Here is a 24,217-nt window from a genome sequence, read left to right on the forward strand (position 1 = left end):
GAGGTCTAGCATGATTGTCATGTTTACATTAACTAAAACTTTCAAAATTACATCTAAGAAGAAAGTATAAGGTAAGGAATAACATTATTCTAAATTTAGTTTTGAAATTTCAATAGATTATGCGAAATGCTTATATATAACTAAAGAAAAAATAACTAACTATCATTAAAAACAAAAAAGAAAATAGTGAAAAAAGAAAGAATTTTTTATCAAGAGAAAAAATCGTCCACATTAAAGGTGGTCGACTCAGATTCGGGTTGTTCCAAATTACTTGCATTTGTTTTTTTATTTCCTTGAAGTTCTGATGAAACATTAATGTCTTCTTTAATTGGAACTAGTTCTTCCAAACTTTCATCTTCATCACTTTCAAGCATGTAGTACTCCAGTAATTCTTCTTCCTGTATTAATTTATTAAATTTAAATCAACTAGTTAAAAATGTTGTTAGGTAATTAAATTCAGGAAAACTTCTGTTAACTTAAATAAATTATTTTAATTATATATAGTATAAGAAAAACGATACCATAAAAATTATACGTCATAGTTAAACAATAATTCATAACAACATGGGTTTATATGTTAGGTTTAAATTTTATGGCTAGTATATTAACTTACTTCTTCTTGGACGATCATTGCACTTTTTTCTTCTTCATTTGAAAGTGTTTCTTCTAAAGCAGTCAATTCTTGATGATTTTCTGCTGAAGCAGTCAATTCTTGATGATTTTCTTCTGAACCTGTCAATTCTTGATGATTTTCTTCTGAAGCAGTCAAATCTTGATGACTTTCTGCTGAAGCAGTCAATTCTTGATGATTTTCTTCTGAACCTGTCAATTCTTGATGATTTTCTTCTGAAGCAGTCAAATCTTGATGACTTTTTGCTGTAGTGGTCAATTCTCGATGATTTTCTCCTGATTCAGTCAAACTTTGATGATTTTTTCCGGAATCAATCACGTCTTGAAAGTTTTCTCCTGAATCAATCAAATCTTGATGATTTTCTTCTGAAGAAGTCAATTCTCGATGATTTTTTGCTGAAGCAGTCAAATCTTGAGGACTTTCTGCTGTAGAAGTCAATTCTTGATGATTTTCTTCTGAAGCAGTCAAATCTTGATGACTTTCTGCTGTAGCGGTCAATTCTTGATGATTTTCTTCTGAACCTGTCAATTCTTGATGATTTTCTTCTGAAGCAGTCAAACCTTGATGATTTTCTTCTGAAGCAGTCAAATCTTGATGACTTTCCTCTAAAACAGTCAAATTTTGATGATTTTTTGCTGAAGCAGTCAATTCTTGATGACTTTCTGCTGTAGAAATAAATTCTTGATGATTTTCTTCTGAAGCAGTCAAATCTTGATGACTTTCTGCTGTAGAAGTCAATTCTTGATTATTTTCTTCTGATGCAGTCAAATCTTGATGACTTTCTTCTGATGCAGTCAAATCTTGATGACTTTCTTCTGTAGCAGTCAAATCTTGATGACTTTCTGCTGTAGCAGTGAATTCTTGATGATTTTCTGCTGAAGCAGTCAAACCTTGATGATTTTCTACTGATGTAGTCAATTCTTGATGATTTTCTTCTGAACCTGTCAATTCTTGATGATTTTCTGATGTAGCAGTCAAATCTTGATGACTTTCTGCTGAAGCACTCAACTCTTGATGATTTTCTGCTGTATCAGTCAATTCTTGATGATTTTCTGATGTAGCACTCAATTCTTGAGGATTTTCTTCTGTAGCAGTCAAACCTTGATGACTTTCTTCTGAAGCAGTAAAATATTGATGATCGATTTCGTCTTTATCACTTTCATCAGTTGAATCCAAGTACTAAATAAAACATAAAATTTATTAAACAAGGCAATTAAAACAATGATTTAAAAATAGTTATTTAGATTTTTCAAAAAACGTTTCATAGTTATTAGTTATAGAAATTTTTTAATTAACAAACACTTTAATGTTTAAAACCTTGAGACTGGGGTGGAAAACTATTTTAAAAGGTAGGCCATATTTACCATAAAAATATATCGCGGGCCAGACTTGTTAAAAAAAAAGTATTTTTGGGCAGCATAATTTTGAGATAATGCAATACATAAAAACAAATAAAAGCTTTTCAAAGAAAGTTTTTATGAATTAAGCACTTCTACGTACTTTCAAAAAATTAAGAGCACATTCTAAAACATTTGCTGTTAAAAAGCTCTATTAAATTTGATTTGCACAAGTAGTTACCAATTAAAAATTACGTCGCGAGCCAGATCCGATCAGTAGGCCGTATATTGCCCACCCCAAAGGTGACCACTTATTTTTTTTATAATTTCATAAAAGTTTTATTTTATTCTTTCTTCTAGGTTTTAAAAGTACAACTTTTCTTGTTTGTTTTAGTCAGGGTTGCCTAATATTTTTGGCAAATTTTCTAAATATTTTCCAAGTTTTTAAAAGTACACGTTTTTGGGTCTATTTAAGTTTAAAGATAAGTTTAAGGTTGAAAACTGTGCTGAGTAGTATAACAGCATTGGAAAGATACTGAAAAGGTATTTAAATTAAACGTATTTTTAATAAAAAAAATGTTAAATGATGACAAAAAAGTTTTGTCTGTACGGTAGATTTTTCGTGTCAAATTAAAATTTTACTATTTAAAATGTAAAAACTTTTAAAAGTTCCAGGTTTTTCAAGGATTCCAGGCTTTTTGGAAATTCTGGTTTTAGTATTGATTAAAATTTAAGGTTAAAAATGTTTAAATTACTATAATACAACTTTATCCAAGTTTTTAAATTCAACAAAGTTCTAAACAATATATTTTTTGTGTATTTTTTATCTAATCTAAATTGTTTTAAATGTAAAATTCTTTAAAAGCTCTGTTTTTTTTTTTGGTTTTTGTTTAAAAGAATTCCCCAGATTGTTTTATAAAATACAAAATTCCAGGTTTATGGCCACTCTGCCTACCTTAAAAGCTACTGCCTTAAATATTGATAAAATTAGACTACAATATAAATTAAAAAAGATATATATAAACTGGCAGTAAAAACTTTAATGACAACAAATATAAAACAATAAAGTTAAATTTAAATAAAAACCATTTCACTGATTAGTTCGTCATCATCGGATACATGAAGCGTTTCTTCAGATTTACAACTAGAAGTAATTCCTGATCCTTCCCTAGGTTTATCATTTCCAGGTATTTGATGAACTGCATGGCTTTCTTTATGACCTAAAACTTCTTGATTATCACTAACACGATTTGATTCAAAAGCACTTTCTACTTCCATTTGTTCACAGTTTAAAGTTTTACTTGATAGCACTTTATTATTCTGATCTTCTATATAGTCTTTTTTCTCACTCGCATCAAATTTTGAAGCATTTTTGTTTTCAGGTTCTCTTTGGATTTTACCAACTTCTTCTGGTGAATCGTATTCTTTTGTCAAATCAAAAACTTCAGTTTCTTTTTCGGTAAGGCAGTTTAAAATGGCAGTGTTCAATTCGGGAAATGGTTTATTAATTTTGGCCTGTTTCAAAACTAAGCTTGTTGGGTGTTGGTCTTCATTTGGTTTCGGAGGAGCTTGCAGATCAATATCCATTGTTGTTTCTTCAGATACCACATCAACTGCGTTCGGTCTCATCAAATCTTCTGGTTTTGACAAACTTTTATTTGTCGAATCAGCTTGACAATTCTCTCCTTCTTCGTTGAAAGCAATTTCTTCAGTGCAATTAGCTTCTTGAGGCACATTTAAATCGCACTTTGCACCTGAGCTACTCGGATTACCACTCACCTCGCTCAACTTATCGGCGTTCCTGCTGATTAACATTGATTTTTCTACTACTGCATAGATTTTTTCGTGTATGCCCATGACATCGTCGTTTACATTAAGCTTGTCACCGGCAAATATAGTAGGTCTACTATTTTGTAGATTTCCATCCAGTACTTTTTGACTGACAGGAATTGTGCGATCAACAGTTAAAACGTCGTTGTTTTTAAAGATACTTTTGAGTAGTTTTTGTCTCAAAAGAGCTTCTTGTCGTAGAACTGAAGGGGGTTCTATTGAAATTTCAATTCGATCAGTAGCAGTATTTGCAGATATGTTATGATTTTCAAACCCAGGAATTTCACCAGCATTAAGCGCGTTCATTTGTGCTGCATTAATTTTAATGAACTTATGTGGGCCAGGCTTTTTTGTATCAATAATATATTCAGCAGGCTTCTTTAAGTTTGGAGTTATACATTTAGGACTTTCTTCAGCATCACTGAGCGTCAAATCAACTGTTTAACAAATTATAAAGTTTTTTTCTAGCTAATTTATTTAGTTATTTTCAAGGAAAAAATTAAAAAAAAATTTTTAATTTATTAAAAAAAAAATCCTTATATGAAAAGTTTTTAAATCACAGGGAAAAAACTAAATTTATACCTGCGTGGATCATTTTAAAAGTGTTTAACTACTATAAAAAGTCCTTGAAAAATCAAGAAAAACTTACTAGTTTCACACTTTTTTTTATGACCATCATAATCCAGTGTACTAATTGGGTGAACTGTTAATTTTTCAGCTTCATTCTTTTTTCTTTGATCTTTTTCTTTAGAAAAAAATTACTCTTATTAAACTTTTACTCAACTTTAAACTTAAAAAAACATATTTAAGAAATAAATAATCTTACTTTTTAATTTTATTACACAGTGACCAATTTAGCAAATTTAATTCAGTTTTTGCTAGTAAACTAGACTTTTAAGTTGTTCATGTATTTGTACTTGAGTAAATTAATGTTAAACAAAGTTTTTTAATTACACAATTTGAGTTAAACATTTTTTTGAGGTATTAATTATTGAACAAAGTAAATTAATTATACAAGCAAATGTTTGGTATAAACTTTTTCATGGAAAAACAATATTATAGTTAAATTTACATAAAAATTATAAGATGTTTTCTTTAAAAGGGTATACAAAATTATAAAAAAACTTAATATCATTCAAACAATTAAAAACTCAAAAATGTTTATGTATTATTAAACTTTTATTAGTAAGTTTAATAAAGAATTAAGTTAACATAAAAGTAAGAGTCAATCATCTTACAAATTAAATAAAGTATTTTTTTTTAATTTAAACTTAAGTTTTATCAAGATGTAGGACTATGTATATTTGGACTAAATATTGCGTTATAATAAACCTTAGCAAAGCTATACCAGTATACTTTACAGATTTTTAAAACTTATCAATTAAAAGTTATTTTTGTGTTTAACAAATACTTATTTCGAAAGTATAATATTTACTTTAAAATAGTCATTACCTTCATTTTTATAGTACACAAAAAACATACATGTTATCTAAAATAAAATTATGCTAGTATGACATCAAATCAGTCAGCCAATCTACTATACTCAGAAATAAGATATGTCTATGTCTCTTCTGGTAGAGGGTTTTGAACTTGTTTTGTACAACAAAATGACTATCTTAATATTTGTTTTAACCACCTACTAAAATTGAATCGATATGAGTCTTACTCTTTTCACGAAAACATGGTTGCCACTCTTTTGAGGCGTGAGTTACATAAAACTAGCCTGAGCTTTTGAGAAAAGTTAAAAAAAAAATCAGTAAGAGCCGATAACTAAAAAAAATACTGTAAAACAACATTGAATACTTAAAAAATCATAATAACAATGTTACTAATAAATGAACTAACTTCAATACTTATCATCTAAAATAATTTTTTTATAAAAAATATACATAAAACCTATATAAACTAGCCAGAGGTTTTTCTAATTTTTTTAACTAGGTTGAGCCTAAGTGATCAGCAACCTTGTAAATACCTAAAACACAGTGTAAATAGCTAAAAATATTCTTATATAAAAACTAACAAAATAAAAAACCTGATAATCTACTCATTATATTGAGTATTGCGGTTTTTTGGTCATCTCTCAGCATATCTTTTCTTATTTGCTCTAATGATATATTGTTGTACTGTTTGGTTACAGCAGATGGTACCGAAGAAACGTCGGGTTTTGGTGAAATTAATCTGAGTTCTGTATTAATTTGTTTGTAATTTAAGTTAATCATATTTTTTGTGTTAGTTTTAACTATTCAAACAAAAAAGTTAAATATATTGACAATTTTTATTTAAATTTAAAACTTTCTGCATAATTTAAAATGTTTTACGTACCTGTAATTTATCATATGTATCATTACCAGATATACTGAATAAAATGAACGGGAGTAGAGTGAACTACACAAAAAAAGTTTATATTTCTAAATAAATAAACTTCTGCAAAATACACTATCGTTTAAACAAACAGAATTAGAAATAATTTAAATTGTTAGAAAATTCTATTTTCTTTACTTAAGATTAAAAACAGTTAAAGTTCGTTAGTTAATTATTATTAGTAATAAACAGGCCTTAATTTTATCATGCTTTAATTAGCTCTTAAAACATGAATTAAAAGAAAATAAATTAAAAGAAGGTAAAATCTCACTTTTAGGATCTTTTTGCATATTAAATGCTCTTCTCTCAGTTTCGGAAACAATTTTTTTTTGGTAATGAAGTTCTTTAAAAAAAAATTTAACTTAAAATATTTTTTGAAAAAGATGTAAATCTTTAGTGAAGCTTTAGGTAAATTCTTACAAATATTTAGAAAAGTAAAAACTAAAATACTTAGTAATGTTGAAACTGTTTATAGGAAAGTATATATAAAAAAACATGCATATAGTATAAAAGAGATTTTTTCATCTAAATAGCTTTTTATTAATTTATTCAAGAATTTAGCTAAAACTATTTAAATGCAAAAATTCAAAAAAAACTTTTCACATATACTACCAAGCGTTTCCTAATAAAACTCAAAAAAGACAAACTAAAGAAGAGTTGATAAGAAGATTAGTTGTAAAACTTTTAACTTTACTTTTTTGTATTAAACATTTAGAATACTTATAGATACATCAAAAACATTGCTGTCATTTCTATTTTATTTTAAAAAACTAAGCATAATTAGAAACTTACATAATAAAAATCACTAACAGTTGATTAGAATTTAACTTAGACAAAAAAATACTTACTTTGACTGACAAGACTTTTTTTTTAAATTTTACTAGTAACTATGATATGGTACTTTATAAATGTAAAGATATAAAAATATTGAAAAAAAACAGATTACTTGTTTTAGTTTGGACGTTACCAATGGGAGTATCGATTTCGTTGACTAACTTTTGAACTGAAAAATACAATTATATAATAAGTATTAAAAAAAAAAGAATATACGTTTTTTATACAAACTATTTACTTCGATTTAAAGGGCCCAAAGCAGTAGAATTGTTCTGTATTTTTGTGTTGGTGGGTTGATTGAAATTTTCTAGCATGGTTGTTGGCAACAGTTTTTTAAGAACAGCATACTCAAAAGTATTTTGACCTTTATAGAATTTGAAATAATTAAGTTAAAACTTTATGGCATTTTAATTATTGTCTTATGATTGTTTTAAAATTCACGGTTTTGCTAAAGTTTTAGATAAAATATAGCAGAAAAAAAACATTGAGAAACATTTTAGAATTTAAAGCACATATTCGGTTGATTAAATTCAAAGTTAAAAAATTTGAAAAAATTACTATAAGATATAAAATTATATAATAAAACAAATGTTTAAGCACTGCTTTGGTTTATTACCGGTTTCGGTGAGCCTTAGCCGACCTTTTCAAATAATTTCAAAACAGTAAATAACATTTAGACATTGGCAGTAATGTGAATCTGAACTCATTGATGCGTAAAAAATAAATAAACATTAACTATTCAAATTTTAATGAAAAATGCATAATTAGGTGAACTAAATATTGGTATTAATTAATAAATAAAAATAAAAGAAATTAAAAAACTAAATGCAGTAATATAAACGAAAACACAACAAATTCTTAACAAAATTCTGAAAAAACTAACGGATGATTAAAATGCTAAAAATATTTAAATTATTAGGTTTTAGACTCATTCCAATAGAATAATAAAAATTTGTTTCTGTGCCTGCAAGAGCTCATTACTTCTGATCTTTTATTAATACAGTTCTTATCTGCTTGTAGGATCTTTAATTGCACGTCTCGATTCTCGGTCTTGATTCATATTCTTTTTCCAGTATTGTCCAAGTCAATTCATAATTCTTATTTTCGTTCTTCAATGTGTGGATGTATTTTGATAGCTCAGTTGCTTGTTTGTATTGAATATAATTTCTATCTTCTGGGTTGCTATTTATTGTCGTTCTGTGGGTTGCCACTCTTTTTTTAAATTGGTTGGCGCTTAGACCAATATATGATTTAGTTGCATTGTCAGTTTTTACTGTGGCTTGGTATATGACATTTTTTGCCCTACAGTTACCGCCTTTCAAAGGACATTTCTCTTTGTTTCTACAGTTGCATGTTTCATCTTCATCATTCTTGTTGCAGTTTGTGAGCTTCTTGTTATGATTCTTTATGATTGTCTCAATGTTTGGCAAACAGCTGTAACTTAATTTGATGTTGTTCTTATTCAAGTATTTTTTGAATTTACTGTCTACTCCGAAGTATTTGTTTATTATTTGGAGAAATTTCTTGCCAATGTTTGTTTTTATTGATTTGCAGTATGGTGGATTAAACCATATTATTTTTCTTTTTTTTTTTCTAGGCTGTTTCTTTTCATCATCTTCATCTTTGAACTTTATTTTGTAATTATAGCCACTTAACTTTATTGCGTCATTGTAATCTTTACTTATTTCATTGAATAGATTTTCATTGCTAGAATTTTTGGAAAGTCTTTCTTCTATCATTTTTGGGATTTGTTTCAGTATAGCTGGAGGGTGGTTGGACTTTGAATTAATATATATAATTTTGCTGTTTTCTTTTCTATATGGTTGGAATGTGTGGTTGTATAGATTGAAGCTTAAGTCTAGATAGTTAATTTTACGTGAAGGATTTTCAATATCTAACTTTATTCCCATTTCTTTTGATATGTTGTGCATGGATTTTTTAATTTTCTCTATATCAACATTACTTTTGTTTTTTTCTATGACCATTAAGCCATCGTCGCGGTACAATCCTGTTGTTAGGTTTGGGAGCGCATTCCTGAGTTTATGTAGTATATAGAGACCTACTAGTTCGCATATTTCCGTTCCATGCTTACCTCCCATGGTGATGTCGAAAAGTTCATTCTCTTCTGTGTTACTCTTTCTTTTTACCCATACTTCTTCTTTATTATGTAATACAGATTTAGATGCGTTTAAGATGATCTTAATTTCTTGTTCGCTTACTTTTGTACTTTCTTTTGCAAAAGCTAAGGCTTTACTTAATAGTTTTTCTGATATAGATTGGTAAAACTCCACAATGTCAAACTTCATGAACTTGTATTTGTGTTTTTTTAGTTTTTTGTACCAGTTTAAGACTTCTTGGGAACTTCGCCACTGGAGGTATTTGGTTGATTTTCTTAATACATTGTTGATTCTGTCAATTATACATTTGCTAATTTGACCTATGTCTGAATAGCTAGGATTTATTAATCTTGTTTTGGGATTGCTGGCGAAATCCTTTTTGTGGTCTTTTAGCGTTATATAGCATTGTTGCTTAGGTAAGTGGTTTACTAATTTTTTTCAAGTTTTAGATTTGTTACTATTTCTTTGGCTTCTTTATTTATCTCATTTATAATTGTTTTGTCACTTTTTTTATATGATTTTCGGATCGATTTTAGTAATAGGCTGTCGTATTCTAATTTAGGAATCTTGTAGTAGTTGTTTGTCTTGTCGGCTGGTACTATTAGGCTTTTGGTTTTGCCTATTTGTCTTAAGTCTTTTTGAAGCTCTTGTTGGAATTTGTCTTTAGATTTTCTAAATTTAACTTGATTAATTAGATCGAACATTTCATTTTCAAAATTCTTGAGTTCTTCAGGTTGCTTAGGTGTGAATTTTGATTTGAAACCATATGTCTCTTTATTTTCTATCATGTCTGTGCTATCTTCATCATTGGTGCAGAAGTAAAGTTTGATTCTAATTCGTCTACAGAAACTTCTAATTTTTTCCATTAACTTTATTTTGTATTCTATCTTATTGCATAAAGGAATGTTCTTAGTTGAATAATTAAAATTCAGCTTTTCATATGCTGCCATTGTCACTTTGTGTCAATTGAAGGTGGATATAAAATTATAAGAATAAGTGGCGTAAATCTGTAAGTGTCATATACAGTTACAAATAATAGTAGCGAAATGTGTTACGTTGGCTCAATTAGAAGGTTTTAAAACATATACTATGAACACAATGTATCATTTATTACTCAAAAATAAAATTGTTAACACAAAAAAAAAAGAAAAAAAAACTTGCAAACTACCTATTTAATCGGTAAAATAAAAACTAAAAATATTAAATCAATTGGAATATATATACATCAAAGAAAGACTTACAAAAACAATTTTAGATTATGTTTATAATACAACTTAGAAAGAAAATACAAAGAGGAAAACATTCTTAAATAAATATAATGAATTAGTAACTAAATTCCCAGTGCCTAGACAATTTATCAAGACATCTTTAAATTATATCAAATTATTGTGATTTTAGTTTGTTTATGACTATGATTTTTGTCTGTTGAATCTGACCAACCAAATAAAATTTATTTTAAAACTAATTTATATGTCTAAATTCTATACATTAAACTTAAGTAAACTTATTTTCATGTTGATGTAAAACAAGGTTTCCCAAACTAAATTTCATAAACGCCTCCTTGGCAGAAGTTTAAAAATAATCGCCTCCAACTATTAGATATTGCCTTGTTAATTAATGTCCCCTGATAGCAAAAATATTAAAACTGCCTACTTTGAGAAACCGCAGTGTAAAGTATCAGTAATATACGTGAAAATAAATTCACGGTTTTACTATATGTTTTATTATACTTAAACCATTTTGGTAACTTCTTTATAAAATACATTAAAACTATCACTTCTTTAACATTGAATTACCAAAAATGCTTGCCTCGTGTTTTCGTTTTGTTTCAAGGATATTGTTTTTATTTTTTTCCTAAAACCTTATCTTATTCATTTAATATCAATATCTTTATGTATTTACAACAATGTAAGTAATATTCTATTTTAAAACTTGTAATTTCGTTCACAGCATTTTATCGCATGAATAGTGACGAGCATTGAAAATTATTGTAAATATGAAAATATTTATAACTGTAACTTTGTGTAGAAGTTGACGACATTACAAAGATAATATTTTTGTTTTTAATTAAAAAAACTCAGATATTTTAATATTTTCTACATTTAAAACAAATTTTTTAGAGACAAATAACATTATAAAAGCAAGTAAACTGTTTAATTTTATTTCACTAAAATAGTCTGTTGTGATACATCTAGAAATATCAGGTTAGAGTTACTATGTTTTTAAAATAAAAAACCAACTTTTATACACATTCTTAATCGTTAGAGGGTTCTCTTCGCCTTCAACCATAGTACCTCCTGTTACAAATTTATTTTTATGTTTTCAAATGCTAAAACCAAAACAAACTATTTTGAAATACCTGTATTAGCATGTCTCATGTTCACTCCAGACTTTCCGAAAGACCTTCGCGTCTGCGGATGCTTGTCGATGATATTCTTAACTCTGTGCTGGTTGATTTGAACGAGCTCATCAATACGTTCGGGCGGGATGCATATGTCATTAAAGCATATGTCATTAAAACGCCTGACAGGCGGAGCTTCAATGATTTCATGAGAACTTTCAACTTGTTGCTGATTTTGTTTAGATGGCTTTTGATAACTTCCTAAAATTTTAGTGATGTTTATTAGTTTTCAATCAATTTTATGAAAAAAATTCCAAACCAACCAGACTGATCAATACGTTTGGGATGAAGGTTCACATTTTTCAGTCGTGTAATATACGGAGTTTTAACACTTTCATGAGAACTTACAACTTGTTGTTGTTGGTTTTGTGTAGTTAATTTGTGATAATTTCCTAAATTTTTAATAATGTATTTTTTAAACTTAGCTTATCAAAAAACGAAAGTCAACTAAAGTTTGTCTTAATTTAAAGCAACGAGCTTATTTATAAACAGTAACTAAACAGTTATAAGATTCATTAACTAGAACAACGCTTTCAAATTATTTATTTATGAACATAAAATTTCATCTCTTACAAAAGCGTAATTTTTTAATTATGAACTAAAAAAGAAGTTATCACTTAACTTGAAATATAAAAATTTTATTGCAATTGAGTAGTGTTATCCAATAAAAGCTTAATTCGAATATGACTAAAAAAATAAATTCAACCTCATAACAAAACTAACTTGTAAAAGAACAAAGATTCTTATCATCATGAATCCGGCTGTAATTTGTTAACTTTTAATAAAAAAAACTATCCATAGGCAGTCGCTTTTAAAATTAAAACTATTTCTAACACAATATTTTATTTATACATTGTTTACAAGAATTATCTAATTTATACGGCTTATAAGCAAGACATAATTTCTTTAGTTTTTCAATCTATCTGTTGATTAAAGCACAAATTTTTCAAATCAAATAATAGGTAAAAATATTTTTCTTATGACATTAAATTTAGATAACAATCAAAACTATTTTTTAGTTCTAAACATATTGTACGCCTATACTTTAAGTTAGAATTTTACTTAACCTGAAAAATTAAGTTATATTTATTGAACATATTACAGTAAGTAGTATATTTTTTCTTCATAAGTATTAAATTAAATTAATAAACACTTTAAATAATTAAAAACTTACATGTGTTGGTTAGATATGTTTGGAACAAACTCCGTTGTGAAAGAAACAAAACCTAAAAATTGCTATTTTGTGTTTAAATTATTTTTACAAACAATATAACTATTTATCAGTCTAGATAGATAAAACAAATAGAATTTGGATACTATTTATAAGAATTTTCTTTTTTTTAAACAAAAAATCTTACCTTCATTATAATGGCTGTTTCTGTAAAAAAAAATTGTTTTAATATATAATTGTAAGTATTAAAAAGAAAAGAATAAAATAGACAAATTAATTTTTAGAAGCTATTTTAAATTATTCAATATTAGTTCAAAAAAATAATTAAAGGTGTAAAAAACAAACAAAGAATTTTTTCAATACAGTAAAATACAAGCTAAGACAAAAAAGTAAAAACTACTTACAAAAATGATTCTTTAGCATGCTTTCCTGCAGATATCTGTATATAAAGTGAATTATAATTTAAGTTTATAACATATATGAAGAAATATTGTAATAAAATATTAAAACTGTAGCTTCTAAAATGAATATTACGTTAATGGCTACTATATAATATAGTAAAATAAAAATCATTTAAGTTTTAAGTAATCCATTTGTAAATACTTTTTTTTTTTTAATTCGTTATATCTTAGTTAAAAATTAAAGATATATTAGTATTTTAAGATGAAATAAAATAAATCTTAAACGTCAATGTTAACTCACTCTCGGTTTGTTTGAAATAGGACTGCCTGAAAAAAGATGTAAAAAGTGGTTAACAAGAAACATTTTACTCGTTTTATATTTAAAAACTTTAATTAAAATTTTATAAACAAATTACTATAAGCAGTATAACACAAACTTTAAAACACTGCTAAACGGCTCTGATTATAACTTCCAAACTAACTTCTGATCCGGATGTTTTTGGCATGTTGGTAACACTGTATGTGTTTCAAGCTGTGAAAATGGCCTTCGATCGATTCAGTTGTGCGGTTTATTTTTACCAAGCAAAATTTGCAGTACAGTTGATCTTTCAGCACCACGGCACACTCCTGCACTGTGGCTGCAGTGAGTTAATATATTTTAATGTAACGATCATTCTTTAACGTAAACACTAAACATGAATGTTAGTTAAAGCCTTATATTAGTTTATTCAAAAAAAAAATGACTGATTTTACTTATCTTACTGCAACTAAAAAATTAACAACCAAAATATTTAAATACCAAAAAAATGTTACATGCTTAATGTAATTAAAGCTTTAATTTTTTTTTATTAACAATCAAAATGCAAAGTTTTTGCAGTCAAAGAAAAAAGAAAAATCTTTTTTTCGAGTATTTTATAGGTGTAAGTTAATAAAAATGTTATTACCAAAAGTAATAACTATAGCATAAGTTCAATATGTAAGGTGATACAAAACAATAGTCTTTACACATAACTGTAGTTTTGAACCAGTTTTCTGCATGGACTAAGTTTATAAAACAAAACTGCTTTAAGTTTTAACAAACAGCATAAACATGTATACAAACATCTGATGCTAAGCCTGAGAGCCATCTCCATAACCTCGCAGGCGTCGTCAGTGTCATCAGATGAACTTTCTGAAGACGAGCAAATCATCTTCTCAACTTCATCTTCGTTGTACAGTTGCGAGGCTGAATACGAAGGAGCTTCATATTTCTGCAAGAAATTGTATTTCTTTGACCATATTTGAAGTTGGATTTAAAAGTTAGTTCAACTTAACAAAACGTTTCACTGATAATATGCATAACACTTGACCATAAGATATATTTTCAGTGTGTCCAAATGGTAACTGAACTTTTTTATTAAAGGTTTATACTATATATATATATATATATAATAAGGTTAATGTTCAAACTTGAACACCTTCTACTGAGCCCACTTGAAGGGCTTTTAAATAATTTATTGAAATGACGATTTTAAAAATGCTGGAACATATGTTTCATTAAGACAAAAAAGATTGTCTCTAATCTTCAGCCAGTTCAAATTTAAAATAAAAAGCACTTTGGTAGACAAAGATGCAAAAGTTTACAAAAAAACAAAAACAATATGACGTAAGAATTGAACATTGTACATTACAAATATTTAGTACAAAAATCGATCTACCATCTAATTAATCAAACAACTAAAATTAACGAAAACAACAGTTAATTGACTATTAATTGAATATAAAATACAGCAAATTTTGAAGTATTTTAGAGTCAATTAACTGTTGTTTTCGATAATTTTAGCTGTTTGATTAATTAGATGGTAGATCGATTTTTGTACTGAATATTTGTAATGTACAATGTTCAATTTTTACGTCATATTGTTTTTGCTTTTTTGTAAACTTTTGCATCTTTGTTTACCAAAGTACTATTTATTTTAAATTTGAACTAGCTGAAGATTAGAGCAGGGTTCGTGCGCAAATTGTTTTTTCATTTAGCTTGACTGAGACCAATTTAGCCTGAAATTATTTTCAAAGTAAGTAAATCCCTTAAAGAAGTCATTTTAGGTATTTGGGGGTCTTGATTAGTACTATTGTAGTCTCCAACTTCAACCAGCTTTATCTCAAAAATGTTTTGAGATTAAAAAATATGCAAAAAGCAACTCATAGCTTAGTTCCAACTCAATAAAATAAGACTAAATTGTGAAAAAGGTGATTGATCTCTCCTATGCCCTTAACATAACAAATACAGTAATAAGTTTTTTGTTAAGTGTTATATCTAATCTATTACTAGTGTAAAATAATAATATATATTACTAAACACAATTGTTTAATTTAATTAAAACATTATAATCAGAAGATTTATAATAAAACGACGTGCATTGTCGTGTTTTATTAAAATTTAAAATAAAACGCTTACACGAGTATTAACATAAGTAAAAAACATTTATTATAGTATTTTGAATAATACTAAAAATTGATTCATAATTTTAGATTCTAAACTCTAAATATATACAGTGACTGTTGACGTCAAATAAGATTTAAAAAGCTTACACTTAAATTGAGAAAAAAAACCTTTAATATTTTGTTCTTGTAATGAAACATTAATTGTACCTAAAATTTGTACTCGCACAAAACTTAGTACTTATATATTAAAGCTAAGTTTTAATGTTGTGAATTTCTTTAATAACTTTAAACAAACAGTAAAGTATATGAATTAACTGCTAAGAGTTTTAATCTAAAAAATATTTGGTATAAAACCTTTAAATTAGAAATTAAAACAGTTCAACCAACTAAGCTCTGAAAAACATAGCTGATGTAAATAAATTCAAACAAACAGCTAAGTTGTTGAAGTAAACTGTAATGTTAAACTGTATTTTTTTAATGAATTTTCATAATTATGACGTATATAATCTAATCAAAACAAAATAGTGAAGATTCATATATTTTTTCTAGAGATTCAACAAAAGGCTTTAAGCATTTATTTTTAAAAATATTGACTGGTTTTGTCTTTAACAACTAAATCATTATTTAGAAATAAATTGACATCTCAATCTGATTTTAAAAAAATTTCTCAATTTTTTCTAATTAAAAATTTTCAAGCATTTGAACTGATAAAACTGAGAACCTCAAATTTTTAAATAAAAAACTGATTTAGCCTGACTTCGCCTGATTTAGCCTGACGCGCACGAACCCTGTCAGAGACAAACTTTTTTGTCTTTATGAAACATATGTTCCAGCATTTTTAAAATTGTTATTTCAATAGATTATACATATATATATATATATGAAGGTACTATCTAAATAAAAAAACTTAAATTTACCTTTTTCTTTGAAGTTTTGTTAGACGTGGAGTTTGAAACATGTTCATGATCAGTAGGGCTAATAAAATAGTTGTGATCCACAAATTTAATATCTTCACTAGATATTGCTTCATCATCTGGAATATAGTCTTTACTTGTATCTTTTTCTTCAGGTTTGATACTCCTAAATGGGTGCTTTTTTAGTATCAAATGGGTATGTTAATAAAAAAGTAAAGCATATGTTAGAGGAGATAGATTTTAAATGAAATAGTCTTTTTTCGCGGTTTTAGTTTTCCCTTTCCATAGGGAACCTATTATGCGGCTGGACTTTGACTGGTCATATCTCAAAAAATAATTTGAATTTTTTAAAACAATAAAAAGCATCTTGAAGCTTAGAAAAACCTCTATAAAATAAAATCAACTTGTAAAAAACATGGTTTACCCCCCCTCCCCTATGGCCTTAACAGATTGCAGTCTGCTAATAAAAGTATAGCTTAATTATTATCAACAAAAACATCGGCAAAAGCCTGCCGAGCAGGAGCCTAGACTTTTGCCATGAGACAAACTCAAATTTAACAGAGGGTTGATCACACTTATTCAATCATCAGACCACAAGCTTTCGGTAGATTGAGACCGGTTTGTCCTTATTACGACTCAAAAGTCTGTCACAACCGAAAAACTTGCCATCGTTAATCTACTAACAGTTTATTATGTTTTCACATGAGGAAACCACTAACTGGTATTAATCAGTGACGTCAGCATTGCCTTTTGCCGTGCAACGTTTATGACATTGTCCACTAGGCAACACAGCTAGCAACCTCGTATTAAATACGATCAACAAAACATCGGCGAAAGTCTGCAAAGCAGAAACATGGATCTTCGTATGCCGTGAAAAGCTCAAGTTTTTCAAAGGGCAAAAGACAATAATGATGTCACTAATCAATACCAGCAAGTGGCTGCCTCATGTGAAAGCATCATAAATCGTTTATAGATGATAACTACAAGTTTTTCTGTTGTGACTTACTTTTGAGTCATAATGAATACGGAACCGGTCTCAGTCTACCGAAAGCTTGTGGTGTGATGATCGAATTGGTATGATCAACCCTTTGTTAAAGTTAAGCTTAATACTTATGATAACACTTATGAATTTAAAAACATAATATCAAAAAGGTTTAGCGCTACTGATGATGCTTTTATATTTAAGGTATAAAAAATTGGTTATCTGTTAGCAAAATTTAATAAAACTTCAATACTAAGATTTTTACCTGCGGGATTTCTTAGATTTCGGTGGATCAGAATTAGTTTCTACTGTTTTTTTAGATTTTTCCTTTTGGTGCTGATTGGAAATTCTTGCACTTCTTTTTACAGGGATATTGTTGTAAAGTTTTCTTTTTCCTAAGCTTTTTTTACGATCAAATGTATTTGGAGGTTGTGAATTCACTGTTTTTTCTGAACTTCTGGAGATTTTTCTTAGTCTGCTCTGATTTTTTAAATTTTGTTACACTTACTTTTTTCTAATTTAGCTGTATAATAATAAAAAAAAATACGTTATTAGCGTTTTGTTATTTGTCATACAAATATAATTTATTAGTATTATTAGTTTAAAAAAAACTTATTTATCATAACTTTTACTTACCGTAATCGTACTTTTACAATTAAAATAAGATTCTACACGTATAAAAATTTTGGTTTCGTTAACCTAATTAATATTACATAACAATATAATACTAATAGCTAACTTTTTACAAGAACTAACTAGTTTTGGTGAGAGCTGTTCCTTTTTCCTCTTAGTATCAGGATCTATTTCACTTTCTTTGTATTTTGCAGGTAATTTACTTTGTCTCCGCCTTCCTGATATTACACCATGAGAAATATTCATGCTGCTTTGGCTAGCTATTTTTTTCAACTTGGCAAACCTTTTGCTTATTACAGGTTTTTTACTACTACGTTTGGATTCTTCAGAAGGAGATTTTTTAAAAGCCGATTTTCGCTTAGGAGAGTTCATCACTTCGAAAAGTGACTTTCTTTTTGGTTTTTCTGATTGCTTTGTTGCTGAAAAAGACTTTTTGTCAAAGAATCCTAATGCCGGTTGTTCTTCAGAAGTAACTTTGTGAACAGAATTTCTTTTAACACCTGCAGATCTTTTTACTGAACTTTCAAATTGAGATAACTTGCTATGCCTCAACTGTTTGTGCAAAAAATAAATTTCATCATTTTTGTGTAAAACCAAGGAGAAAAATAGAGGATTTACAAAAATTTAATTCAATAAAATACACTTTCAGTTGCTATAACTTGAAAGTTTTAGTAGTAAGTTTTTACTGTTTTTTAGTAAGATGTTATCATAAACTTAACAAACTTGTTTTCTGACAATTACATCATCTTCTTCATTATCACCTTTCTTATAAAGTTCTGAAGTTTTTCTTAATAAGAAGCGACTAACTTTAGTTTTCTTTGAACAATTTTTTGTCGGTCTGATGTACAGTTTAAATCATTTTCTTTTAACAAAATTAAAGAAAAATAACAAAGTACTGTAAACTATGTTTGAAACAGATGTTTAAATAGTAATCATATATTAAAAAACTACAAATAATCATTTTAAATATAGTTTATCATATGTATACAATAAAAGACTAATTGCCTACTGAAGAAGAATTTGAAAGTACTTTAGGCAATATAACGAATACTAATAAATTTGTAGATTTTTTTGTTAAATAAAAAAAAAAAATTTATTTAAAACGTTGTATACAATAAGAAATGTCTAAAATTAATTACGTTTTACTTTCTAAATTAGTATTTGCATTATTTTCGTTTTCCTCATCAGATCCTGAAGAGTCTCTATATCTTGTTGGTTTTTTAACTTCTCTTTTAGTAGATGTCAGAAGTGACCTTGGTGCTTCAGTTCTGTTTAATTTTATTTTTTCCAAGTTATATCATAAGTCACTTGAACAGAAACAAGGTTCCGTTTAACTTGAGATTTTTAAAATTATACCAAAAAAACAACATTAAAACAACTTACTTTTTATCATCAACCTTCAATGAGGAAACTTTCTCTTCAGTGTATGGCAGTTCATCTTCGGACAACATCTGATCTCTTAACTTCTTTTCTTTCTGCTCGTTTTTCTTTGCCATTCTCTCATTTCTCTTTTCAGTCTTTGTCATTAACTTTTTCCTTACTTGCTTTACCTTTCCTACTGTACCTATTGTGAAAGTTCTAAAAATTAAATACAAATCCAAATTTAACAAATAAAAAACATAACAATTTAATATGAAAAATGCAACATATATAAATCTTGTATATGTATATATCAGTAAAAACCTTAAACTTAGTATGTTGTAAAAGAAACTGCAGCTCAAATTAAGTTGTTTTTTTTTTTAGTATTATTATTTATATTTTAAATAAAGTTGCTTTCACAAATAGTTGCTGTTAAACAAAAATAACTAACATATTGAGTTCTATTTTACTTAAAAAAACCTTCACTTTCTATATAAAAAACATAAATAAATTACGTTTTAGAATACTACTACTAAAAGATTAAACATTTTTATTAGCTAGAAAAGTAATTTAATTAATAATTAGGCAACATCAAAATTTATTTTTGACAAGATTTACAAAAAATATTTTATTTTTCAAATCTCCTATTTATAATTAGAGCAATTTAGGGCTACTATAACTTCAAAATAAACGTTAATAAATAACTGATACTTTGAAAAATAGTAAAAATTTTTATTTTTATTTTGTAATTCAATATTGTTTGTAAAAACTTGAATAAATCTAAAAACAGACCATTTTTTGTTTCCAAATGCAATTTACAGTTCAAATGAGATGGAATGTTGTCCTTGTAAGGTTTTTGCATTGGAATTTCACATGTTTTACACAACAACTGCTCGCCTACCATCACTAAATCTTTCTGATACATAACTATGTACTTGATACATAAATCTGTGGCGGTCATCTGTATAATATAAAAATAATTAAAAACTTTTGATTTCAGATAAAAATATATTTAAAAAACTATTTATTCAATAAAAACTAACTTGGTCATCTTCTGACACATGTCCATTTAACTCATCAAGTTCATCATTTTCATTTTTCTTATTTGCCTGCATTGTATTTTTTAAATTTTAAATTAATAATATTTAATAGTAATGGTTTTATTACCCATATAAAGCAGGATTTATTTAAAAATACGAAAATAAATAGTTTACCTAAACAAACTCAAATTAAGCCTATTAGTTAAAAACATTAATTGTTTCTCACTTTTATTTTAGCCTTTTCTTTGTGTCTTAACTGATCCATATGTCTAACAACATCTTCAGCACTCTCAATGTTTCCAATTATCTCATCACAAACAAGACATCTGAGTGCAACTTTTCCATTCTCAAGATCTTTCATGTAAACTGATGGGTATTTGATGCAGGCGACATCGTAAACCAAGTTTTCAGTTTCATCTACATTCTGTGTTTTTTATGGTTTCCTTTCAACTTAACAAGAAGAAAAAAACTTTAAAGCTTTTGTGAAAAGAATTGTGATATGTAAACTAATAAAAAAATTAAATGTTTTGTAAACCAAAAAAGTCATATAAAAATTTTGTATTTGTTTTATAAATATTTTACACACTAACTGTAGGTGTAGGGAGTACTTGGGTTATGTTCGCTTGACTTATTTTGACATATGTATTGGATATATTTGGCTGAATTAAAAAAAAAAAAGTTTTAAAAAACTTGCTTTCCAAAAACTCTATATTTTAATAGTAATGAAGTCACCTATACATGTCCTAGACTTATAAATTTTATATTAAACGAAAGTTTATAGCTTTAGGCATACATTTAAAGACATTTCAACTGCATACAAAATATCATGACGTCATAATCACACAAAATATGCAACAAACGCTGATGCATTATTAATTGTAAGGGCATCTTCTCTTAATTTACAGAAATAAAAAAATAATATATTGTGATAGGGTATTGTTATGCCACATTAATTAGTGAAGGGTCATCAGACACATTGTATTTTGCTACTTGTAAAGGTAAAAATGATGATGGGACTTACTAGGTGGACCACCTCATGAGAGTTCGAGATGGAAATAATTTGAAGTGGAAACACCCACCAAAACGTGATTTGCTGAACTTGCATTTAGATTCTATTCTTGATTGTAAAATTGATGAGGAATAGAATGTTTTTAATGAAAGATATATTACTTTTTCACTGAGAAATAATACCGAAATATTTTTTTAGTAGAACAGATGTCTTTTACAGAAAGTTAAATAATAGTTTTTTTGTATCTTTATATTTATGTTTACATTATTACAGGGTATTATGTTTACCTAATTACTTTGAACAGATAGTCCATTGTATTTTATCAACCAATCATGTGACAGTTTTTTAAACTACCATTTTTCAAAGTATTAGTCATTTTGCAGTAATGTTTAAAATTAAAACTAGATGACACAGTGCAACAATTGTTTTATTTTGCTATGTTCTATATTTCTTTACTATAGTATTTATTTTGTAATCAATAACTAATGTGTTTTGAAATACAACATCATCTTGTCTATAGTTTATTCAAAAATTTTAATATTTCCTTGTTTTGTTGTAATGCTAATTGAATAATTATTTAAGGTTTTTTTAAACACTTATAGCTATGTAAAGTTACTTGGTTGGTTACAATATATAACACACCTGCACAGATAACCATAATTAAATCTAATTTAATATACATACCATATTACCGAAATTTTAAAAGTTAGTAAGTATACTTACTAAGTTTTATTTTACAACAAAATTTTTATTTAGATTAAACAACCAGTTATGCTTTTTAATTTTCCAAAAAGCACCATTTTACAGAAAAAATTTGCTTATTTTGTGTGAATATGACAACATAATACATCAAAAGCACTTGAAATGTCTAAAAATGTATGTCTATAAGTATAAGCTTTCATGATGACATAAATTAAAAGACTAGGACATGTATAAGTGACTTTATTACTATTTACGTCAAAAAAAAAAAAGTGATAAATTTTTTAAAATTATTCTTAATGAAGCCTAAAGACATCCGAATCAAATAGGAATTTTACAATATGACAAAAAATGTGCTCTACTCCCTCTCCTACTAGCTGATCTTATCTTTCGTAAAGTTTAACTTGAATAAAAATAGTTGAAAAAATTTTTTTATTCAAAACATAAACACTTTTATTTCAATTTAAAAACGGTAAAATAAAAGTTATCAAATAAGATAACCTTGTCAAAATTTTACATTAAACATTTTTTATGTACAACACTTCAAAGATTCTTTTCAAATATATTTTTATCAGTTAAAGACTTAACTAAAAGACTTACAAATCATTCAATATTGATTAAAAATTGTATCTCCAAAATTTAAAAACTAAAGAATCAAATATTTAGCCACAGAGTGAGATTTGTATACAGTTATAACAAACAAACACATGTTAACTATTTTACTTTTAATTTCATACCGAAATATTTACAACTTTTAAACAATTAAATTTAAATTAAATAAAACGGTTAAAATTTTATTTAAAGAAAAAAACATTTCTCACAGTATTTTGAGTATCTTTTTCTTCAATAATGAATTCACCTGGAACAAAAGAGATGCCTATTCAAATTATATTAACTTATACAAGTTAAAAACATAATAAAAAATAATAGTAATATTTTACCATACTTGTTTAACTAACCTAGAATATCAACTACAACAACTATTTTAATACATTAAATTGTTTGAATTAATAATTTTAACATTATTTAAAAAAAAAACCTCCTTTTTTATTGTCAATATGGATCGGATCTATAATGTGAGATGTAGCATCTTCAGTAGGCACAATTTTGTGGCACCAAATACATCCTAGATCTTCTTCAAATTTCTCATAATCTTCAGGGTATTTACCGCAATAGTAATTAACATCTTTAACTTGCTTCATCTTCTTCTAAAATGAAAATTAGTTTAAAACCCTATTCATATGTTGTTGTTAACTATTTGTAACACAGTCTCCAAAAACTTATTAAAAAAACTTGCGTTTTTTTAGACTTAAGTTTTTAATAATGCAAAAACTTACATAAATTACAGCTGTTAACTTTCTTTGACTTGCTGTAAAAATTCATATAACACCTGTTTTCAGTTAATATTTTAAGAAAATGTACACTATTTTTTTCAAATTAGTTAGTTTTGAAATAATTTATATAAAAGCTATAATGTATGTAAATGTTTAGTAAAAGCAATACATTTTTTCTTATATTTAGATAAATTTATGCCACGTCCGTTTTTACTAAAACGAATTTAAAGTTCAGTGGTTGTGATGCCCTAAAAAACAACCAGGGTAACTAGGCAACTTTAAAAAGTTAAGACTAAAAATAACTTTTTATATGAATAATGAGCAGGGTTTCCCAAAGAGGGTAATGTGGCTATCAGGGGGGCTTAATTAGTAAGGCCCCACGAAATAAAATGGGTATTTAACTAGTATAGGGGTGATATCTAATAATGTGGGTGATTGTTTTACAAATTTCTGCCAAGGGGGCATTTATGAAAATGAGTTCGGGAAACCCTGATTTTGAGTTATAAAGCTAATTGTATTGCAATTCATTATCTATTATCATACTTACAGATAGTTTATTATTAACTAATTAAACAACAAATTATTCTTCATTAACCACCTTAAATATTTTTTAATAGATAATAAATTTACATTAAAGTGATAGTAGCAGGAAAGAATGATAAGCACTAAATATTTTTACAATTGGCATTCTTTTAGTCGAAAAATGACCTTTAACTGTCCTGAGTCATCTTGAGTTTTTT

At 27.0% G+C, this 24,217-nt stretch overlaps 1 protein-coding gene across 1 annotated transcript; it reads right to left on the reverse strand.

Moving 5' to 3' along the window:
• Positions 1 to 125: 125 nt before the first annotated feature.
• LOC145837989 (uncharacterized) lies at positions 126 to 23,531 on the reverse strand. Its single transcript, XM_082945501.1, has 30 exons — positions 23,481 to 23,531; positions 23,183 to 23,351; positions 22,965 to 23,002; positions 20,662 to 20,859; positions 20,439 to 20,504; positions 20,188 to 20,356; positions 19,420 to 19,600; positions 19,176 to 19,304; positions 18,760 to 18,874; positions 18,160 to 18,588; positions 17,669 to 17,883; positions 16,425 to 16,587; positions 14,186 to 14,333; positions 13,566 to 13,721; positions 13,385 to 13,410; positions 13,087 to 13,121; positions 12,870 to 12,889; positions 12,686 to 12,737; positions 12,235 to 12,272; positions 11,775 to 11,903; positions 11,470 to 11,712; positions 11,351 to 11,407; positions 7,232 to 7,357; positions 7,106 to 7,162; positions 6,431 to 6,502; positions 5,831 to 5,983; positions 4,448 to 4,543; positions 3,055 to 4,235; positions 614 to 1,810; positions 126 to 398 (listed from the first exon to the last, which is right to left on the reverse strand). Exons 2-30 carry the CDS (start codon positions 23,343 to 23,345, stop codon positions 210 to 212), a joined length of 5,841 nt encoding a protein of 1,946 aa, XP_082801627.1. The 5' UTR covers positions 23,346 to 23,351; positions 23,481 to 23,531; the 3' UTR covers positions 126 to 209.
• Between the last annotated feature and the right edge of the window lie 686 nt (positions 23,532 to 24,217).

The sequence above is a fragment of the Thalia democratica genome, chromosome 6 (genome assembly GCF_965202585.1).
Source record: "Thalia democratica chromosome 6, ktThaDemo2.hap1.1, whole genome shotgun sequence".
Classification (NCBI taxonomy): domain Eukaryota; kingdom Metazoa; phylum Chordata; class Thaliacea; order Salpida; family Salpidae; genus Thalia; species Thalia democratica.

Coding starts and splice junctions, on each gene's coding strand:
- LOC145837989 (XM_082945501.1), bottom strand. CDS start 23,345: ATGAAGCAAGTTAAAGATGTTAATTACTATTGCGGTAAATACCCTGAA. Junction 17,884..18,159: donor AACAGCTCTCACCAAAACTA/GTTAGTTCTTGT, acceptor TTAAAAAATCAG/AGCAGACTAAGAAAAATCTC. Junction 14,334..16,424: donor ACAAAACTTCAAAGAAAAAG/GTAAATTTAAGT, acceptor AATTTCTTGCAG/AAATATGAAGCTCCTTCGTA.